Source organism: Macaca mulatta, chromosome 20, assembly GCF_049350105.2.
Source record: "Macaca mulatta isolate MMU2019108-1 chromosome 20, T2T-MMU8v2.0, whole genome shotgun sequence".
In the NCBI taxonomy this organism is placed as follows: Eukaryota; Metazoa; Chordata; class Mammalia; order Primates; family Cercopithecidae; genus Macaca; species Macaca mulatta.
In genome coordinates this window covers 76,634,565-76,656,445 of record NC_133425.1, presented here as the reverse complement: position 1 = coordinate 76,656,445, position 21,881 = coordinate 76,634,565, and the positions used below count along the sequence as shown (strand labels likewise).

The 21,881-nt window shown below is 48.2% G+C and overlaps 1 protein-coding gene across 1 annotated transcript in view; it reads right to left on the bottom strand.

The window, feature by feature from the left end:
- Positions 1–21,881, bottom strand: part of BCO1 (beta-carotene oxygenase 1) — a 53,231-nt gene that overhangs the window by 12,441 nt on the left and 18,909 nt on the right. The window contains exons 3-7 of the mRNA XM_015126692.3: positions 18,171–18,300; positions 15,981–16,128; positions 13,470–13,617; positions 10,011–10,234; positions 7,734–7,991 (exon numbers count right to left, since the gene is read on the bottom strand). Of these exons, the coding sequence (XP_014982178.2) occupies positions 7,734–7,991; positions 10,011–10,234; positions 13,470–13,617; positions 15,981–16,128; positions 18,171–18,300 (908 nt within the window). The remainder of the gene's footprint in view (positions 1–7,733; positions 7,992–10,010; positions 10,235–13,469; positions 13,618–15,980; positions 16,129–18,170; positions 18,301–21,881) is intronic.

Sequence of the window (21,881 nt, the reverse complement as noted above, 5' to 3'; positions counted from 1 at the left end):
CTCTTCCCCATCCCCGAAGGTCTAGGAAGAAACACGCCTTCCCTAACAACTCCATCGGAATCTGCAGTGTCTCCAAGGCACTGGCCCCGAGCTGTAATTATCTTCTTTATGAAACTCTTTTCCTTCTTTTAGCTTGTCTGCCCCAAGAAGCCAGGGACCAGATTTTGCTCAGTGCCTGGCACCTAGTGCCCAGGAAGTAACTGCTGAATTAATGAGTGAATGCACAACTCAGTCAGCTTTTCTTTGGGCTGTCAAGGGGCAAGACATGTGTTTTGCAGGGTGACTGTAAGCATCAAATGAGAGGAAATGCAGAGACAAAGGAGCCCAGCACCTGGCCCATTGGTGGCATCTTAGAAACATTTGGTTGAGCGCAGTGGCTCATGCCTGTAATCCCAGCACTTTGGGAGGCCGAGGTGGGTGGATCACCTGAGGTCAGGAGTTCGAGACCACCCTGGCTAACATGGTGAAACCCCGTCTCTACTAAAAATATAAAAATTATCTGGGCGTGGTGGCACGTGCCTATAGTCTCAGCTACTCAGGAGACTGAGGCAGGAGAATCGCTTGAACTTGGGAGGCCGAGGTTGCAGTGAGCCGAGAACGCGTCACTGCACTCCAGCCTGGGCGACAGAGTGAGACTCTGTCTCAAACAAAACAAAACAAACCAAACAACAACAACAAAAACCAAACATTCAATGCCTCTACCTGCATGGCTCTGCAAGCTGGTGGGAGGCCCTTTCTGGTACCTTGCTAAGCATGTGACGGCAACAGGCCTCTGGGCACGTTCCAGCCTTAATTCTTAGGGAGTTGGTCTGCACAGACATCTTATAACTCCAGCCCCAAACTGGTCGGACTGGTTGAGGAATAAACCGTGAATTTTTCCATCCACAGCAATAACAAACATGACTTGGCTGCTTTCGGTGGCCAGCATGCTCGGTTTTAGGAAGACATCACTTTCCAGCCAGAATTCAGCACCATCTTGCAAGCTTGCACTGAAATCCCTACACTTAAGGGAAATCCCACGAGAAGCAGCCATCACCATCATCCCCTAGAATGCTGCCTGCCCTATGAAATTCAGCGCTGTGGTTTTCCATGCAGATTCGAGCAGACCTCTCTTCCTCAGAGCCAGCTTCTCCGTCTGTGTAAACTCGGGGGAGTGGTTCATATTTTAGAGTAGTGCTGGGTATAAGTGAGGTGGCTTCCACCTGCATCTGAGCATGATGTTAGGATTAAATTAAATAATGGTTGTGAAAAACAGGCTGATCCAGGGCCAGACACGTCGTGAGCCAGACGGGCATACATTCCAGTTGCAGCTCAAATCCCAGGAATAATTCTACAAAGTTGGGCAAGTTACTTTCTCATCCGTAGATGTGGGGGATCATAAATAACTTAGAACGTTGTGATGCAGATTAGCAAAGCGTTTAACAGCCCCTAAATTTCGCAGGAGCCAGAAGGAACGTACAAGTGGAGGCCCACCAACCTTCTGTCTAAATACACCAAGCAAATTAAGTCAAACACCATCTCTGTCCCTGTCTTGACACACAGCCCGTCATGATGGTGTGGAGCTGGCTGTCCCAAATGGCAACCGCTAGCCATATGTAGCGATTTAAATTAAATTAAATTTAATTTTACTTTTTTTTTCTGAGACTGAGTCTCGCTCTGTCATCCAGGCTGGAGTACAGTGGCACGATCTCGGCTCACTGCAACCTCTGCCTCCCGGGTTCAAGCAATTCCCCTGTCTCAGCCTCCTGAGTAGCTGAGATTACAGGCATGCGCTACAATGCCTGGCTAATTTTTGTATTTTTAGTAGAGATAGGGTTTCATCATGTTGGCCAAGCCGGTCTTGAACTCCTGACCTTAAGTGATCCACCGCCTGGCTTAGCCTCCCAAAGTGCTGGGATTATAGGCGTGAGCCACTGTGCCAAGCCTTAAATTTAATTTAAAAATAAGCTTAAGTAAAATTAAAAATTCAATTCCTTAGCTGCGCCAGCCACATTTCAAGTGTACAATAACAACTCGTGGTTAGTAGCTACTGTGCTGGATAGACAGAATGTTCCAGCAATGCACCGTGCTGGTCTGAAAGGATGACTGTGAATTGAGAACCCAGGACTCCTTAGAGTTCTGAGCTGGAATGAGGCAGTCTCTGGCCCCTGGCTCCTTCCTGCCTTATCCCAGGCTCCATCCCTCACTGCATGGGTACCCTAGCCAGCACAACCAAGGCAACAGTCAGCCTGGCCACCTCGTGGGCCTGTGGCAGTAACAGCAGAGTGGCACAGTCTGCCCTTCGGAAGACGGGTATTGGAAGCAAGGCTAGGACCTTCAGGGGCTTCTGGGATCCCAGGTGTCCAGCGTATGGTTGGGGTGGGGGTGGAGGCACCCCTCTGGGTAGGCAGAATGCCTTGGCCCTGTGAACTCACCCTGTGGAGTAGGGGTCCTGCTGGAGAAAGAAAGGCTGGCCCACAGACCTCCTAAGTGCCAAACCCAGAGCAGGGGCCCCTCTTGCCAGGATCTAAGAGCAGAAAAGGCATTGAACACAGAGCCTGGCACCTAGGGAGTCCTCCATGAATGGTGGCTTCTCTTATTTGAGTGTCTGCATTTGTGCATTTGGAGATAGAAATCAAACCCACTGATCCAGTCGTCAAAGCTACCCCTTCCAGGTCCAAAGTGTTTCCTCGTGTCAATGCCCCTTAGGCGCAGGTGCACACGAACCTAGGGCCTCACACAGTGCTCTTCAGGACCAGGGCAGGGCCAAGGTCCAGACGACCCGCCCTGCCCATACCCCTCCCAGCCACTCCCACACCTGAGCCCTGCCTCAGGCACCCCCACACCTGAGCCCCTCCCACACCTGAGCCCTGCCTCAGGCACCCCCACACCTCCCTGTGTAAACAGGCCCACGGTGCCCACGGTGCCCACAGGCCCTGCTGGCCCCACCTTCCTTTGACCCCAGCTGGCCCCAAAGCAAGAGAATCTGGGATATTCAGGACCTCCTGGCCTTTTAAATAGAATTTGCTATTGCCTGTTCTATGTGGGAAGTACTTTTCACTTGGGACGGGTTCCAAAGGCTAAAGGAAGATGCTGCGCCCTTTTGGAGACCTTGCTTCCCATTTTTCATGTATTCATCATTCATTCATTCATTTCAAGTATTTAAGAGCATCCTCGGAGTGCAGCGGATGAGCTGCTGATGAGACAGAGTCCCTGTCCTCCCAGAACTTAGGCTTGAACAGGAAGAGGGAAATGAACAAGTTACTTACACTTGACATAAATGTTGACAAAGGGCTACAAGGCGCAGTTAGAGGATACGGACTCACCTGCCGGGTCATGCTGCCGAGCCCTGACCTTGGAGGTTCTCTCCCATGGCTGCATGGCAGAACCGGGGATTTCTGAGACCACACCCAGGCCTGGGCTTCCTTGGTCTGGGCCGAAGCCAAGGCCCAGACATGGGGGTCTCAGGGCTCTCCAGGGGAACCCAATGTGCAGCCAGCCAGGGGGAGCAGGAGTGTCAGCCCAGGAGGACAGAGTTGCAGACAGAGAGGACAGCAATGTCCTGCAAAGGCCTCAGGCCCAGAGGACATCTGAGTAAAGGCAGCATCTTCCTGAAGTTGCTTCTCCAATAAACCTTTGGATGGGATGGAGCCAGAGCCGCTGGATCAGAGCATGTAAGGCTCGGTCCACCTGCCTGACTTTCTGATTTCAATATGCAGGCGGAGCCACTTGAAAGTGCAATAAGAAGACATATTTAAGGGACAATAAGTAGCAATTAAAAAGCGTGGCAGGAGCTACCCATCCCGGGGCTTGCTTTCCTTTGCTAGTTTCAAAGCAGCAGATGGTTCACACGACAGCTTTTTTTTTTTTTTTTTTGAGATGGAGTCTCACTCTGTCGCCCTGGCTGGAGTGCAGTGGTGGGATCTCAGCTCACTGCAGCCTCCACCTCCTGGATTCAAGTGATTCTCCTGCCTCAACCTCCCGAGTAGCTAAGATTATAGGCAGGGGCCACCACGCCGGGCTAATTTTTGCATTTTTAGCAGAGACAGGGTTTCACCTTGTTGGCCAGGCTGGTGTTAAACTCCTGACCTCAGGTGATCACCTGCCCGGGCCTCCCAAAGTGTTGGGATTACAGGCATGAGCCACTGTGCCTGACCACATGATGGCTTTTAAAGATACACAAGCTAACATTCTTAGCTTGGTTCCAAGGAAGCAAAGCACTCTCGAGTGTGATAAAAGGTTATAAAATCTTGCAGGGTGTGGCAGTGGGAGGGAGCGTGTTCCTCTCTGTGTACCATCCCTGGGCTGAGGTCAGCCTTGAGACTTACTAGCTTTGTGCCTTGTTATCCCTCAGTACTTCCTGGAACCAGGAGACAGTCTGAGGGGCTGCATTGTGCTGCTTCCGGGAGCAAGCGGTGCAGGGGTCCAGGGCTCATGTGCTGATTTCATGGGACATGGCTGTTCATCCAATAGCCCTGAGTCACATGGGGGAGAAAATCAATGCCATTTTCTCTTCCAGTCATTCTGACTAGGTCAAGGAGAGTCTCAATGAGGTGCCACGATGTCTTTAATGCCTAATACTTTTAAAACTTTGCTTTTTCACAGAGAGATCAGGTCTTGGCAAGCCACAGCCCTCTGGCTGGAGCTCAAGACCTCTGCTTTATTTCCATTATTTTATTCTCATGCTTGTCTTCTCTGTGCAGCAAGCATTGCCAGCTTTCTACTGGGTAGTGATGTGTTTCTTTCCAAATGAGTTAAGTAGAGAGTGAATTGATTGAAATGAAAAAAAAATGGATTTTTAAATGTTAAGTAGAGGTGATATAAAATATGACAAAAACCATGGTAGAGATACACAAATGGCTATGGGTGGGAAAACACTGGAGAGATGGGGGAGGACCCCAGCTCTGGAGTCAGACAAACCTAGGTTCAAATGCCAGCTCCCCTGCCTGCTGGCTGGGAGGGTGGCTGAATTCCTGCCACCTGAGAAACTGGGTTGTAAGGGTGGGAGAAGGCTCCCTGGATACTGTAGGACCATCTGCCAGGCCTGCAGAGCCCCAAGTGTGCACCATCTAAGGCTCTTTCCTAGGAGTTAGAGCTACTGGGGAGAAGAGCAGAGTTCCTACTCCTTTGTAGTTACAAACAGGAGTTTAGGGCTGGCCATGGTGGCTCATGCCTGTAATCCCAGCACTTTGGAAGACCGAGGTGGGTGGGTCACTTGAGGTCAGGAGTTCAAGACCAGCCTGGCCAACATGGTGAAACCTCATCTCTACTAAAAATACAAACAAACAAAAAATTAGCTGGGTGTGCTGGCACGTGCCTGTAATCCCAGCTTCTTGGGAAACTGAGACAGGAGAATCACTTGAACCCGGGAGGCGGAGGTTGCAGTGAGCCAAGATTAAACAACTGCACTCCAGCCTGGGTGACAGAGCGAGACTCCATCTCAAAAAAGAAAAGGGGGTTTAGAGACAGAGGGGGGCAGGTTCCAGTCTTGGCTCTGCCACTCTGGGCTGTGTGACCTTGCCCACATTTCTTAACTTCTCTGAGCCTCAGTTTGTCCATCGCCAAAATGAGGCTTCTACAGGAACGTTTCCCACAGGTTGTTTTGATCATAAGTGAGGTAAGAAAAACAAAATGCTTAGCAAAGTACCTGGCACATAATGTGTATTTAGTCAATGTAAGCCATCAACATTTAATTGAATTGAATTTGGTTTCATTTAAATTAATTAAGTCGTGAAGTCAGTGAGTTCTGGAGCCAGAGACTTTGTAAGTCTCTGTAAGTCAAGCCCAGAGCCTTGGCCACATCACCCTAATTGGGGATAATGTCTGGCCTGGTGGTCATTCTTAGCACAAGAACAGAGCTTTTCAACATCAGGGAATTGTGTAAGCAAATGGTGATGAATCCCTGCCATGAACAATTAGGCAAATGTTTAGAATGATGTTTCAAAGAATATTTAATGTCATGGAGAGATGTTTAGACACATAAATAGGTAGAAAAGCAGTCTGGGCCGGGCACGGTGGCTCACGCCTGTAATCCCAGCACTTTGGGAGGCCGAGGCAGGCGGATCATGAGGTCAGGAGCATCCTGTCTAACACGGTGAATTCCCCCATCTCTACTAAAAATACAAAAAATTAGCCAGGTGTGGTGGCGGGTGCCTGTAGTCCCAGCTACTCGGGAGGCTGAGGCCAGAGAATGGTGTGAACTCAGGAGGCAGAGCTTGCAGTGAGCCGAGACTGTGCCAGTGCACTCCAGCCTGGGCAACAGAGTGAGACTCCATCAGAAAGAAAGAAAGAAAGAAGAAAAGAAAGAAAGAAAAGGAAGGAAGGAAGGAAGGAAGGAAGGAAGGAAGGAAGGCAGTCTGTAAGATAGTATGTACCTATTCAGCAATAAAAAGAAATGAAGCACAGTGGCTTACACCTGTAATCCCAGCACTTTGGGAGACGGAGGCAGGCAGATTGCCTGAGCTCAGGAGTTCAAGACCAGCCTGGGCAACATGGCGAAACGTTATCTCTACTAAAAATACAAAAACATAGTCAAGCATGGTGGCAGCCACCTGTAATCCCAGCTACTTGGGAGGCTGAGGCACAAGAATTGCTTGAACCTCAGTGGCAGAGGTTGCAGTGAGCCGAGATTACACCACTGCACTCCAACCTGGGTGGCAGAGTGAGACTCTGTCTCAAAACAAGCAAAAACCACAACAACAACAAAAAGAAATGAAGCATTGATACGGACTCCAACACAGATGAGCCTTGACAACACTGTGCTATGTGAAAGAAGTCAGACACAAAACACCATGTATTCTAAGACTCCATTTATATGTGATGTCTAGAAAGGGCAAGTCCGCAGAGACAGAGAGGAGATGACAGGTTGCCTGGGACGGGGAGGGGAGGACTAGGAGGTGATGGCTAAGGGGTATGGGGTGTGTTTTGGAGGTGATGAAAATGTTCTAAAATTTATTGTGGTGGTGGATGCACAACTGTGAAAATATACCAAAGGCCGTCGAACAGTTTAAATGGGCAAATTAGGCTGGGCACAGTGGCTCACGACTGTAATCTCAGCACTTTGGGAGGCCAAGGTGGGTGGATCACCTGAGGTCAGGAGTTCGAACCCAACCTGACCAACACGGTGAAACTCCATCTCTTCTAAAAATACAAAAATAGCTGGACGTGGTGGCAGGCACCTATGTAATCCCAGCTACTTGGGAGGCTGAGGCAAGAGAATTGCTTGAACCCCGAAGGTGGAGGTTGCAGTGAGCTTAGATCATGCCAGTGCACTGCAGCCTGGGCTACAGAGTGAGACCCTGTCTCAAAAAAAAAAAAAATAAATAATAATAATAATAATAATAAATAAATAAAAGGACAAATAGTATGCTGTGTCGATTACATCTCAATAAAGCTGTTAAAAATTATGTACAATATGATTAAAAGGAAGAGTCATACACACACACACACACACACACACACACACACACACAAAGACAGAGAGAGAGAGACTGGGAGACAAACATACATATCCACAATGATCATCTCAGGTGGTGGGTTTACAGGGATTTTTTTTCCTTTTTACTTATCTATATTTTTTAAAGTTTTTATTATGAATCGGTACTACTTTGGGAAAAATAAGGAAACCTTTTTTTTTTCTTTTTCAAGAACAGTTCGTTTTCGATTTCAATGTCAATCAAATAAGGGCCAAAGTAACTTCCCACCTGGGCCCACATCTCTCTAGAAAGAAAAGGGACCTCCTTGGAAGCCATTACCTTGTCCGCGTGGAGGGGCACGGCAAACCTCCTGAGGGTGGGGACCGAGGTGAGCCTGGAGTTCTCCTTGAAGTCCTGGTTCAGGTTGGCCAGGTAGAAGAGCTGGTAGAGGCTGTTGTCCTCGTAGGCAATAACGTCAAACACGATGCAGCCGTCCTCTTCATACGCGTTGACGTGATGGAAGACCACCATGGCGTCTGTGTAAAACTTGGTCTGCACAGGCTGCCTGGTCCTTTGGTCGATGATGTGGATATAGGTCTGAAAAAGGACACACACCAAGGGCTCAGCTCACCCTCTCTCAGCCTGGCACTGTGGCATCTGGGGACTGAACAAAACCCAGCTCCACCAGGCACTAGGCTCGGGACTGTGTCCCCATTCTGCGTTCTGTGTCTACTCCACAACACCAGACAGGCAAAAGTGCCCCCCAAAATGAGAGCTGTTTATTGTATTTCCATGAGTGTATCTTTCACATGGAGAGAAGGGACGCTTTGCTGCCAGAGTCTTTGCAGTCACTAGGACAGTGTTTGGAGAGACTCTCCAGTGTGCATGTCCCCTTGTTCCATTGTGCTGACATCCCAGCTCCCTGGCTATGACCAAGTTGGGGAGAATCTGCCAGGTGCCAGGTCCCATCTAAGACTGGAGCCTTGGCAGGGTACAGTGGCTCATGCTGTAATCCCAGCACTTTGGGAGGCTGTGCGGGCAGATCACTTGAGGCCAGGAGTTCGAGACTAGCCTGGCCAACATGGCAAAACCCCATCTCTACTAAAAACACAAAAAATTAGCCAGGCATGATGGCGCATGCCTGTAATCCCAGCTACTCAGGAGGCGGAGGCAGGAGAATCGCTAGAACCCAGGAGGTGGAGGGTGCAGTGAGCCAAGAATGTGCCACTGCACTCCAGCCTAGGCGACAAGAGCAGAACTCTGTCTCAAAAAAAAAAAAAAAAAAAAATTTGCCAGACATTGTGGCGCATGCCTATAATCCCAACTACTCAGGAGGCTGAGAGAAGAGAAAAGCTTGAACCAGGAGGCGGAGGTTGCAGTGAACTGATACCGCACCATTGCACTCCAGCCTGGGTGACAGAGTGAGACTCTACCTCAAAAAAAAAAAAAAAAAAAGAAAAGAAAAGAAAAGAAAAACTAAAAGTGCACGTGAAGGCAGAGAAGGTGGAGTAACACTGTGCCAGTGGGTAGTGGTGGCTCCCTTCAGACATGGGGTGGACGGGAGGCAGGGTAGGGGGAAGTGAATTGGGGAGGATTTTATACATGGCTTTCTATACTTGTATATTCTTCGAATAGGTAACACTGAGAACTACTGGATATTTTACAAAAGTGAAGTGACAACAGCAAAAAAAAAAAAAAAAAAAAAAAGACCAAGTGCAATGGCTCACACATGTAATCCCAGCACTTTGGGAGGGGAAGGGAGGAGGATCACTTGAGCCCAGAGTTTGAGGCTAACCTGGGCAACATAGCAAGACCCCAATCTCTACAAATCAACAAAAAATTAGCCAGGCATAGAGACATGTGCCTCTGGTTCCAGCTACTTGGGGGACTGAGGTGGGAAGATTGCTTGAGCCCAGGAGGTTGAGGCTGCAGTGAGCTGTGATCGTACCACTGCACTCCAGCCTGGGTGACAGAGCAAGACTCTGTCTGAAAAACAACAACCCCCCCGAAAAAAATACCCAACAAATAAATAAATACTGGTAATACATACATACACACATGCATATATACATATATTCACACACATATGCACATACATGCACATATACATGTACACATATACATGCATACGTGCATATACAAGCATGCAATACATGCATACATACTTTGAGCACTCAGGTATACCTGAATGGAAGGAGAGGTTTCTATTGAACCGTCTGGTGGAACATACTGTCATTACAATGTCTAAACCTCTGGCAGCTACCACCCTAACGCTACAGCGGGGCGGAGGCTGGGAGGAGCCCAGTTCTCCATCAGGACTGAGGACTCACTCCTTTTGCTGCTGGGCATAGGGGGACTGCCACGGCTTCCACGTTTGCCCAAGGTGGCACCCCCTTGCCTGGACAGCCACATCAATGACTCATCACCGTGGGGGTACAAAGGCCTGGGGGTCATTCTGAAGGACCATCCAGAACTCGCTGGAAGGTGGGTAGACGCCTCTGGCAGCCTCCTCCCTTTTCCATGCCACTTCCTCCCCTTAACCTTCACCCTCCTGCAGACCGGCCTCCCTCCACGGGCAGCCAGCACCCACTGGGCTAGAGTCCAGCCAGACCTCACCTTCTCCTCCCTGTGGAAAGCCAGGCAGGAGGCCCAGCTCATTCTCCGGATGTACGCGGTTGCCATCTTGAGAATATCCAACCTGAAAGGCTGCTCAAGGAAGATGACATAGTTCTCGGTGACTCCAAAGCTGTGGTAGTAGCTTGGGGAGAGCAGGGAGCGGGACGGGATGGAGCAGAACACCTCCGTGTGCTTCCAGGGGCTCTTCTCCTGCTTCTTGCCCTCTAGCAAGACAAAAAGCAAGCCTCAGGAATTGTGCAGGATATGGCTGGCCCCCTAAGACCACACCACCATCACCTACAAACTGACTTGATTGCTGAAAAGAACCTTTACATTAAATAGCAACACGTAGACAGATAGTGAGGTTGTTGCTGCGGCTGCTGCAGAGGGCCAGGCTGAGACCTTCCACTCAGCACCCATCCCATATACAATCTGAAAACCACCGAACCAAGAGGGAGCCCTCCAGGTCAGGGGTCTTCAACTATAGCTTGGGGGCTAAATCCTGCCTCCACCTGTTTGTTTGTTTTAGATAGAGTCTCCCTCTGTTGCCCAGACTGGAGTGCAGTGGCACAATCTCAGCTCAATTCAATCTCTGCCTCCCAGGTTCAAGTGATTCTCCTGCCTCAGCCTCCCGAATAGCTGGTATTACAGGCTCACGCCACCACGCTTGGCTAATTTTTGCATTTTTAGTACAGACGGGGTTTCGCCATGTTGGCCAGGCTGGTCTGGAACTCCTGACCTCAGGTGATCTGCCTGCCTTGGGGATTAGTGCTGGGATTACATGTGTGAGCCACTGCGCCCAGCCATGATTAGGGGTTTTATATAAATGCAGATAGTCAAGCTAGGCTGTAGGATGGCCATTTTATAGATGAGAAACTTAGGCTTAGTGGAATGGGCTGTCATTATGGTCAGAGTCACAGGGTTAAGCCAAGAAAACACAGCTCCCTTCGCCTTCCTCCTCTTTTATCCGGGATTATGACTCTCATAGAGTGAAGGTAGAAAACAGAATAAAATAAAGCACTCATCCATGTGCCTCACCCTGCACCCAAACACGGAAGGTGCTCAATACATGTTCAGTTTTCTTATTCCTCTGCAAGCATGAGTCACTCACTGGTCAAAAGGCCTCCCCACCCAGGCCTGCGGCTGGCTTATAATGAGTTATCTGCAAACTTCCCCACCTCTCTTGTGGCCACCTGTGCACCCTGTAAACAGCTGGCTGGTGGGAGGGATGCTGTGGGGTTGTGGGATAGTTATTTTCTTTATAAAACAAATGGAACACAGTGCAAACTGAAACGAAAAGCACTGTGGCCTGGGAGGAGCGGGTTACGGCGAGTCCCAGTGCCACCGCCAGCATGGAGCAGGTGCTCAGAGGATCTCTGCTTGCAGGATGTCAGTGGCTCCTGGGAGCTATGTGACTGGGGTGTCTCACCTGATCCCCTGAGCCTCACAGTCCTTCTCTGTAATACAAGGTCGCAATCGAAAATGCCTAGACAATCCCCAGGTATGGCATTCTAGGATTCTGAGCTTGACCCCTATATCCCTTTACTGGCTTAATTAATGAGAGTTCTATTTAACAAGTACACTCCATGTACCTTCTGACCTCGGAGGCTCACCTCTCCAGGCAGAGCCTGGTAATTTGCTCAGGGGGCTCTATAAGACTATGGGGGATGGGGGAGCAGCAAGGATCACAGGCAGAAACTAGTTTTTCCTAAACTAGAAGGTCAGAGGAAGCACTGTTGTAGTTCTGCACTGTCTCCTGAGTCCTGTCAGCTGTCTTCACAGGCCTAAGTCTCCTGGGTGTGGTTCCCAGGAGGGTCCTGGACAAACATGGGATAAGAACCTCCGCCTCCTCCCCCTCAGGATCATGCAATCACAGTCAGTCTGGGCTTTGCTCCAAGATCCCAGCCCCACATGGAAGAGGTCCAGAAGGCCTAGAGAATAGGACAGGGATCTGGAGTGGATCCCAGCAGGGCTGAGCTCCCTAAACAGCCCTGGAACCCTGGCTGCAGGGGCTGGGAATGAAAGTAGGTAGCATAACCTTACCATAGAAAGGTTTGTCAGGAGACTGAAAAACTGAATGGATGGATGGATGAATGAATCGATAAGTGGGTAGGTGGGTGCATGAATGGGTGGATAGTAGATAGATGGATGGATGGTGGGTGGATGGATAGATGGTGGATGGAAGGATGGTGAGTGAATAGATGGGTAGATGCAGATGGTAGATGGATGTTGGGTGGGTGGATGGATAGATGGTGGATAGATAGATGGATGGATGGTGGGTGTATAGATAGTGGGTAGATGGATGAATGATGGATGGATGGGCAGGTGGGTGGCTAAATGGATGGATGGTGGGTAAGTGGATGGGTCGATGGATGGGAGAATGGGTAGATGGATAAATGGATTCATGATGGGTGGGTGAATGGATGGGTAAATGGATGGTGGATGGATGGTGGGTGGATGGATGGATGGGTAGATGGTGTGTGGGTGGATGGATGAATGGATGGAGGGTGAATGGGTGGGTGGATGGATGGATGATGGATGGAAGGGTGGGTGGGTGGGTATCTCGATGGATGATGGATGGAAGGGTGGGTGGGTGGGTATCTCAATGAATGGATGGATGGTGGGTAAGTAGATGGGGGGATGGATTGGAGAATGGGTAGATGGATAAATGGATTCATGATAGGTGGGCGGATGGGTGGGTATATGGATGGTGGATGGCTGGTGGGTAGATGGATGGAGGGAGGGATAGCGTATGGGTGAATGGGTAGGTGGGTGGATGGATGGATGGTGGATGGGTGGGTGGATGGATGGATGATGGACGGAAGGGTGGGTGGGTGGGTAGCTCAATGGATGGATGGATAGTGGGTAAGTAGATGGGGGGATGGATGGGAGAATGGGTAGATGGATAAATGGATTCATGATGGGTGGGCAGATGGGTGGGTAGATGGATGGTGGGTGGATGGATGGACGGGTGGTGGATGGATGGATGGTGGGTGGCTGGCTAGGTAAGTGGTGAATGGGTGGGGTGGACAGATGGCGGATGGGTGATGGATAGATGGATGAATGGTGGGTAGATGGGTGGATGGATAGTGAGTAGATGAATGAATGATGGATAGATGGATGGTGAGTAGATGCATGAATGGATGGATGGTAGATGAATGAATGATTAGATGGTAAGTAGACGATGGATGGATGGTAGATGGGTGGATAAACTAATAAAATAATAACCTGGAGCCTAAATAAAAGGAAATTAGAATAGTAAAGGGATTTATTTCTTCCAGGAGGAATCCCAGCAACTCCTCTTTTCTTCTAAAGGAAAGTACTGAGATCATGGTCATCTGAATAATCCATGGGAGAAAGTACCACACTGAGTCTTGTGTCATCAACGAAAAACAGAACTCTTCAGAAGGAGCCAGCCTTGGCTGTTTGTGTTTTATTCGATTCCCCAGAGTGGCCTACCTGGTACTGTGGCAGGGATCTTAAAAATCACATATTTTGTCTTCCCCTTTTCCACAATGGATGTGCCCATGTTGAGAACATTTCCAGCCTCATCATAATGGGGATGTGACGTTGCCAGATTTACCGCCACGTATTTACGATAATCGACCTGCAAGATATGACACCTCCTGTTTTTAAGTATTTACGATAATCAATCTGCAAGATATGACATCAACTGGTTTTTCAAAGGAGAAAGGTTGAAACCCTGTGAAAACGTGACGATTCTAGCTTCAGAGAGATGAGGGATATTTTTGCACATCTGAAAACGTTACAGAATTTGCTTTTAAAGACTTTCACTCTCGTGACCTGATACGACTTCACATGGGGATTTGAGGGGCTCAGACAGTTAACAGGTTGCAGGGGAGTTAGGGAGCTGGTATGCTTCTGGGGCTATCATTGCAATCCTGCTGCTTGACCTTGCTGGAATCCTCAACATGGAAACAAGATTCCTCACTGCAGAAAGATCTGAGCAATGACCTGGGCAGAGAGGTAGCCTTCGAGCTAATCTTGGCCACAGCTCTGTCATTCTGGCTTAAATTCTGCCGTTTTGCATTGCATAGAAGCATAAATCTCTAGGCCTCTCTTAGAGGATTATTCTGGGAATGGAAAGGTTACAAAAACACTTGGTCAAAGTGAAGCTCCATGAACGAGCTGAATAATCACCCTCACTCTGCAATCCACAGCTGCAGAATGATGGAGCAGCCGCAGACCAACCGTCTGCCCTTCCTTCCCTAGAAATACACAACCTCCAGCCCAGAGTCAGATAACCCCATTCTCTTCCAGCATTTCCTCTCTGTAGCCTTGTGGAAAGTGTCATCAGTTGGACTGATGCCATCTAGCTTAAAAGCAGCTGGACATAATTTCACAGCTAAGAAAAGCCTCATCTCTTCAACAGATCGTTAAAACGTATTGCGGAGACATCGGACTTTTGAACAGCCAGTTGGAGAAAATTGAAAGTGGGTCTATTGATTTTCACCAAAATGTTGACTTGGTTCTTCCCAGGAAACGTATGTGCTTGGGCACTTATTTTTGTGCCCTCGCTTTTTGCCTAATGCCTCCCTCTTCAGGTCAAAGAAGGTAGGATTTCGCTGAGAATCGCAGGTGTTTCAACAGAGTCGTTCATTCAAATTCTCACTAAACTCCCTCAGTACCAAGAATTATGAACACAGTTATGGGTTGAATTGTGTCTTGCAAAAAGACAGATTGAAGTCCTCACCCTAGGTATCTGCGAATGTGACCTTACTTGGAAATAAGGTCTTTATAGATGTCACTAAGTTAAGATGAGGTCATACTGCAGTGGGGTAGGCCCTAATGCAATGACTTGTGTCTCTGTAAAAGGCAGAACATGGTTGGGCACGGTGGCTCACACCTGTAATCCCAGCACTTTGGGAGGCCAAGGCGGGCTGATCATGAGGTAAGGAGATCAAGACCATCCTGGCTAACATGGTGAAACCCCGTGTCTACTAAAAATCCAAAAAATTAGCCGAGTGTGGTGGTGGGTGCCTGTAGTCCCAGCTACTCAGGAGGCTGAGGCAGGAGAATCACTTGAACCCGGGAGAAGGAGGGTGCAGTGAGCTGAGATCATGCCATTGCACTCCAGCCTGGGCAACAGAGCGAGACACTGTCTCAAAAAAAAAAAAAGAAAAAAAAAGAAAAGGCAGAACATTTGGACACATAGACCTGTAAGGAGAGGCAGTGTGAAGACTGAGGCAGAGGCTGGAGGGATGCATCTACAAGCTGAGGAACACCGGGGGTTGCTGGCAACCACTAGAAACCAGGAAGGGGCCAGGGAGAATCCTCCTCTACAGCCTTCACAGAGAGCATGGCCCTGCTGACACCTTGGTTTCAGACTTTTAGCCTTCAGAATTGTGGCACAGCAAATTTCTGTTTTTTGTTTTTTTTTTTGGTTGTTGTTTTTTGTTTTTGTTTTGAGACAGTCCCACTAGGTCATGCAGGCTGGAGTGCAGTGGTGCAATCTGGGCTCACTGCATCCTCCGCCTCCCGAGTTCAAGCGATTCTCCTGCCTCAGCCTCAGAGTAGCTGGGATTACAGGCACATGCCACCACGCCTGTCTAATTTTTGTATTTTTGGTAGAGACGGAGTTTCACCATGTTGGCCAGGCTGGTCTTGAACTCCTGATCTCAGGTGATCCGCCCATTTTGGCCTCCCAAAGTGTTGGGATTACAGGTGTAGGTCACCATGCCCGGCCAATCTCTGTTGTTTAAAGCAAACTTTTTTGTAGGACTTGGTTACAGCAGCCCCAGGAAACTGAAACAGACACAAAGATAAAAACAACACAGTCCCTGCCTAGCACCTAGCACTAAGTGTGGCGCTAGGGCACGGGATCCAAACGTGTTAGAGGAGGGACCCCTCTGGTGAGCTCCTTGCAGGCTGAGCAGCTTCACCCTGGCCGTCCCCGACCCTCCCTTTCTTGAGTCAGGAAGTGATGCTGGGTTACTTATGTGTTGATACCTTCTCCAGGGTTTCCAGAGTCTGTGGGTTGATTTTCCTGATGTAATTGGTCTCTGAGGTCGCATAGAAGTCTTCTCCGCACTTCATGATGTTGATCAGGCAGTTGTCTGTGAAATCGGGGATGGTGTGAGACAAGTAGGTGAAAGCTCTGGGGAGAAAAGCAAATCAACAGAGTCAGTGGCTGTGTCCACCCAGCCAGAGGAGTCTGTCCTTGATGGCTTTCGTTTTCCTAAAACGTAAAAATGCTTTACTTCAACTAAGAAAGAAAAAGCAACTGGGTCCCAATGGGTCACTTGAGGAATCCTAAGAACTCAGATATCAAGTTCCCCAAAGACACCCCCAGGTTGAGTCAGCTAAGAAGTGAGTCAGCCAGAATGCCATGGTCACCCGCTGATCCCTCTCGGGTTCCCTAAAACCCAAAGGTCTCCGACATCAGAGCCAGCAAGACATACTGTTCCAAAGTATGTCAAGAAGTGCTACGGAAATCATACATGAACCCATAATGGCTCCCAAAGCCTAACAAGGCAGCTGATAACGGCTTTGCCAGGAACGTGAGTCCACACTGGTTATCTCGAATTTATCCAGGAAATTAGTTTTTAATTTAAAAAGGAAAACAAACTAATTATGAGTTAAGAACACATAGCTCATTTGCTTAGAAGGTACACTCGAAGCAAGAAGAAAGAAAAACCAGAGGGGTTTATCGGTGGTGAAATTGGCAAATCCTGGATCGTTTTACTGGGGAGTGCTCCTTCTACTGGCAAATACTGGAACAACAAGGAGGATTAGTTCCAGGACCTCCAGGTCATGGTTTTAAATTCCTGATTATGGTATCTCCCCTACCAGGTAAGTATGGTTGTTTTAAATTCGTTTACTCCTTCCTCCTCCTTTCCCACTGGCTCCTGCCCCACACTTCCTATTTGCAAATGTGAATTCAGTGCTTGCTCTGAGCCAGCCCTACAGCTGGATACTGGAATGGGAGAGTTGACTTCAGTTCTCAAAAAAGCAGAAGCAATCTTCCATCTCTGGGCCAGTCTACCCTTCAACTCTTTCATAACTCTTCTATGTCTAGAGAGTTTCAGAAAGAAGATACTGATGGCAGGCCTGATTCCCTGGCCAATAATTTAATTGTCAAATATGTAACACATTCTTATGGATCCTAACCCAGATTATTTAAAATGTATGCAGTGGCCAGGTGCAGTGGCTCATGCCTGTAATCCCAGCACTTTGGGAGGCCAAGGTGGGTGGATCACCTAAGATCAGGAGTTCAAGAGCAGCCTGATCAACATGGTGAAACCCCATCTCTACTGAAAATATAAAAATTAGCCTGGCGTGGTGGTGGGTGCCTATAATCCCAGCTATTTGGAAGGCTGAGGCAGGAGAATCACTTGAACCTGGGGGGGCGGAGGTGATGGTGAACTGAGATTGCACCATTGCACCCAGCTTGGACAACAAGAGTGAAACTCCATCTTAAATAAATAAATAAATGAATAAAATGAAATAAAATATATACAGCAAAAAATCTCTCCCTCTCCTCACCACCCATCTGCCCCACGTCCCCTACGCATCCTTTCGTAGTTTCTTTATGCATGTACAAGCAAAATTTAATCTAGATTTCTTCCTGCTTTTTCACACAAAATACGTCTTATAACGTGCTCTTTCTACACCTTCCTTTTTTTTTTTTTTTTTTTTCACTTAGTCTATCTTGGAAATGTTTCCGTAGAGCACAAAGAGAACGTTCCCCTTCCTTTTTACTTCTACATGGCATTTTCTTGTACAGTTTTACTGTTACGGATTTAACCACTCCTCTTTTAATGAACATTTGGGTTGTTTTCAGCTACGTGTTATAACAAAAGATGCAGCCATAAATGACAAATACCTGCTGCATGTGTCATTTTGTATGCAAGCAATAGATCTCTAGGCTGAAGGGAATGTGCCTTTGTAATTTTGACAGATGATTCCAAATTCCTTTCCCACCAGCCATGTGGGAGGGCTTCTAATAATCTGTCAAATGCTCTTAGCCTCTCTGGCAGTCAGTGATCAAGAACTGTGTAGCACCTCTGGTTAAAGGGCAGTCATGTGGCATTTTCGTACACCCTAACGAGAATTGTTAGAGGAGCAAATGCTGGTTATTTCAGCCATCAAGGAGAGCAAAAGGCATGAAATTTGCTCAGATTTAAAACAGGCAGTTACTTGGAAAATATGTTTTTGCAGGGGTCCGGATAGGCCATTGTTCCAAACTCAGACACCACAATCCTGTTTGCCTCAATATTGGCGTTGTAGGTATCGCTTCTCAGGTATTTGCTCCTGTAATAGATTTCACCTGCAAGAGAAGAACCAGCATACTCAGTCTGACAGCTTTACAGGGCTTTGAAATCAATGTCAGTTAGGGGTTTTATTGGGGGAAGGAGGTGGTTATTTCACCAGGACAAGCTCACTTAGTACACAGGGCTGATACAATTAGCATTTGAAATATAATTTAATTTAATTTAATTATTATTATTATTTTTTTGAGTTTCGCTCTTGTCGTCCAGGCTGGAGTACAATAGTGCAATCTCGGCTCACTGCAACCTCCGCCTCCTGGGTTCAAGTGATTCTCCTGACTCAGCCTCCCAAGTAGTTGGGATTATAGGCACGTGCCACCACACCCAGCAAATTTTTGTATTTTTAGTAGAGATGGGGTTTCACCATGTTGGCCAGGTTAGTCTCGAACTCGTGACTTCAGGTGATCCGCCCACCTCAGCCTCCCAAAGTGCTGAGATTACAAGCATGAGCCACCGTGCCTGGCCTGGAATATAATTTTAGACATACATTTTCTCACTCCTGACTCACAACAGTATGGCCTGATAGGTAAGCGTTACGGTTTCGATGTTTTGTTCCTTCCAAATCTCATGTTGAAGCCTCTGATGTTGGAGGTGGGCCTAGGGGGAGGTGTTTGGGTGATGGGGTGGGTCCCTCATGAATGGCTTAGTGCTGTCGTGGTGATGAGTGAGTTCTCACTCTGTTAGTTCATGGAAGATCTGGTTGTTTAAAAGATCCCTCCCTCCTCTCTCTCTTTCTCTTTCACCATGTGATGTGCCTGCTCCCCCTTTGCCTTCCACCATGAACCAAAGCTTCTTGAGGCCCTTGAGACCCTTGCCGGAAGCCAAACAGATGCTGGTGCCTTACTTCCTGTACAACCTGCAGAACTGCGAGCCAAATAAACCTCTTTCCTTTATAAATTACCCAGTCTCAGGTATTCCTTTATAGCAATGCAAAATGTGCTAATGCAAAATATACCTGTTCTTAGTTCCATTTTCCATAGGAGAGAACTGAGGCTCGGAAACATTCTATCGCCTTGCCCAGGGTCACCCGTCAGAGAGTGCTGACCAGGAATCATTCATCCCTTCCACCCTGTTTGTGTCCCTCCAGGGAAGGGGCAGAGCTGGAGGACTAATCTAGAAGGCTGCATATGTGGGGTGGGTTTCCTCAGGGCCCCATTCAGTCCTGGGAGCCCTGCCTCCAGAAGCCTAGTTGATCACTTCAGTCTCTCTGGAGTAACGTTTGATAGTGAAGGCAACCAGGAGGCGACCTAATGCCCAATCCTGCATACCAATAGAGGGTCAGACCTGTGTTCAATGTGTAATTCATCCAGATTCTTCAGAGAGTCTAACTCATGGCATAAATCTCTTGACCAGTCCATTGAGACCAATCTGAAAATATACCAGATGGTTCTAGACCTGTGTTAGTTTTCTGTTGCTACTGTAATGACTTACCCCTCACTTGGTGGCTTTACACAACACATATTCGTTATCTCAGAGTTTGGAAGAAAGTCTGAAATGAAAATTACAGAGCTAAAATCAAGATGTCCACAGGGCTAGTTCCTTCTCGAGGCTCCAGGAGAGGTCTGTTCCTCGCTTTTTCTAGCTTTGAGAAGCTGCTGCCTTCCCTGGCTCATGGCTGCATCACTGTGACCCCTGTCCCCTGTCCCAGTATCACATCTCCTCTGAGGCTGACCCTCCTGCTTCTCTCTTGGGATTACATTGGGTCCATCCCTAATGTCAGATCACCTCCCCCATCTCAAGATGCTTCACCTAATCACATCTGCAAAGTATCTCTCTCTCTTTTTTTTTTTTTTTTTTTTTGAGATGGAGTCTCACTCTGTTACCCAGGCTGGAGTGCAATGGTGGAATCTCGGCTCACTGCAAGCTCAGCTTCTCTGATTCAAGTGATTCTCCTGCCTCAGCCTCCCCGATTTGCTGCTGTTATAGGCATGTGCCACCACGCCCAGCCAATTTAAAAAATATTTTTAGTAGAGACAGGGTTTTGCCATGTTGGTCAGGCTGGTCTCAAACTCCTGACCTCAGGTGACCCACCTGCCCGGCCTCCCAAAGTGCTGGGATTACAGGCGTTTGCCTGGCCTGCAAAGTTTCTTTTGCTATGTAAAATAACACATCTAGGCCGGGTGCGGTGGCTCACGCCTGTAATCCCACCACTGTAGGAGGCCGAGGCAGGCGGATCACCTGAGGTCAGGAGCTTCAGACCAGCCTGGCTAACATGGTGAAACCCCATCTCTACTATAAATGCAAAAATTAGCTGGGCGTGGTGGCACACCCTTGTAATCCCAGCTACTCAGGAGGCTGAGGCAGGAGAATTACCTGAACCCAAGAGGCGGGGGCTGCAGTGAGCCGAGATTGCACCACTGCACTACAGCCTGGACACCAGAGAGAGACCCCGTCTCAACAACAACAACAACAAACCCACATCCATGGATTCCTCCTGGGGCAGGGGTGAGAGGAGGTCCTTCCCGGCTGGGAATCGGTCAGGAGAAGTTTCAGGGAGGAGGTGGTGCATTAAATAGCTCTTAAAGGATGAGAATTTGACTGCAGTATGCTGGGGAGAGAGGGCAGAGCTGTCCCGTTCACCCGCTAAGAGGTCCGTAAGCACAGGCCCAGAGTTGGGAAAATGCAGACCCTTCTTGCAGGCACTGAGTCCAGCTGGGCTGGAACATTCGAGAGGGATTTGGAGGACACGAGTGAAATGAAATTAGGAAATGGGTTTGGGGGTCCTACTGGATTTGCAGGCCTGGTAACTTTTTTTTTTTTTCTTTTTTGAGATGAGTCACTCTGTTGCCCAGGCTGGAGTACAGTGGTACGATCTTGGCTCACCGTAACCTTCACCTCTCAGGTTCGAGCGATTCTGCTGCCTCAGCCTCCCGAGTAGCTGGGATGACAGGCATGTGCCACCATGCCCGACTAATTGTTATATTTTTAGTAGAGACAGGGTTTCACCCTGTTGGCCGGGCTGGTCTCGAACTCCTGAGCTCAGGTGAACTGCCCCCCTCGGCCTCCCAAAGTGCTGGGATTACAGGCATGAACCACCGCACCAGCCCTGAGAACTTTATTTGGTGGGCAGTTTGAAACCTCAGGGTGGGGTCTAAAGGAGGCAGTGTTTTATTGTCTTTTGCTGTTAATTAGCAAATGACATTATGATTTTTTCTTTTACAGAACACATTTCTTTCTCGTGGTACAATATGTGCTTCCAGTGTTGGTACAATTACAACACACGGAAAAGCCAAGCCTGGGACATAGTGACATTGCATTCCAATAAGCAAAACGTTGACCTCAGAAATGCGCATCATATATGGACTGCCACGGGATGGGTTTAGACGAAACAACATGTTTCCAAGAAATTCTCGCTCAGTGCCTTTTGATATTTTAGGAAAAGGAAACTAGTACTAAGAGCCACCATTGGTTGAGCACCGGTATGCTAAACACTGCTGGGCACTCTATGTGTGTTATCTGGTTTCATACTCAACACTGGAAGCAAGTAGAATACTCCAACTAGAATTGCATTCACTGGGAACAAAAAAATCGACCATGCGCAGTGTCTTATGCCCGTAATCCTAGCAATTTGGGAGGTAGA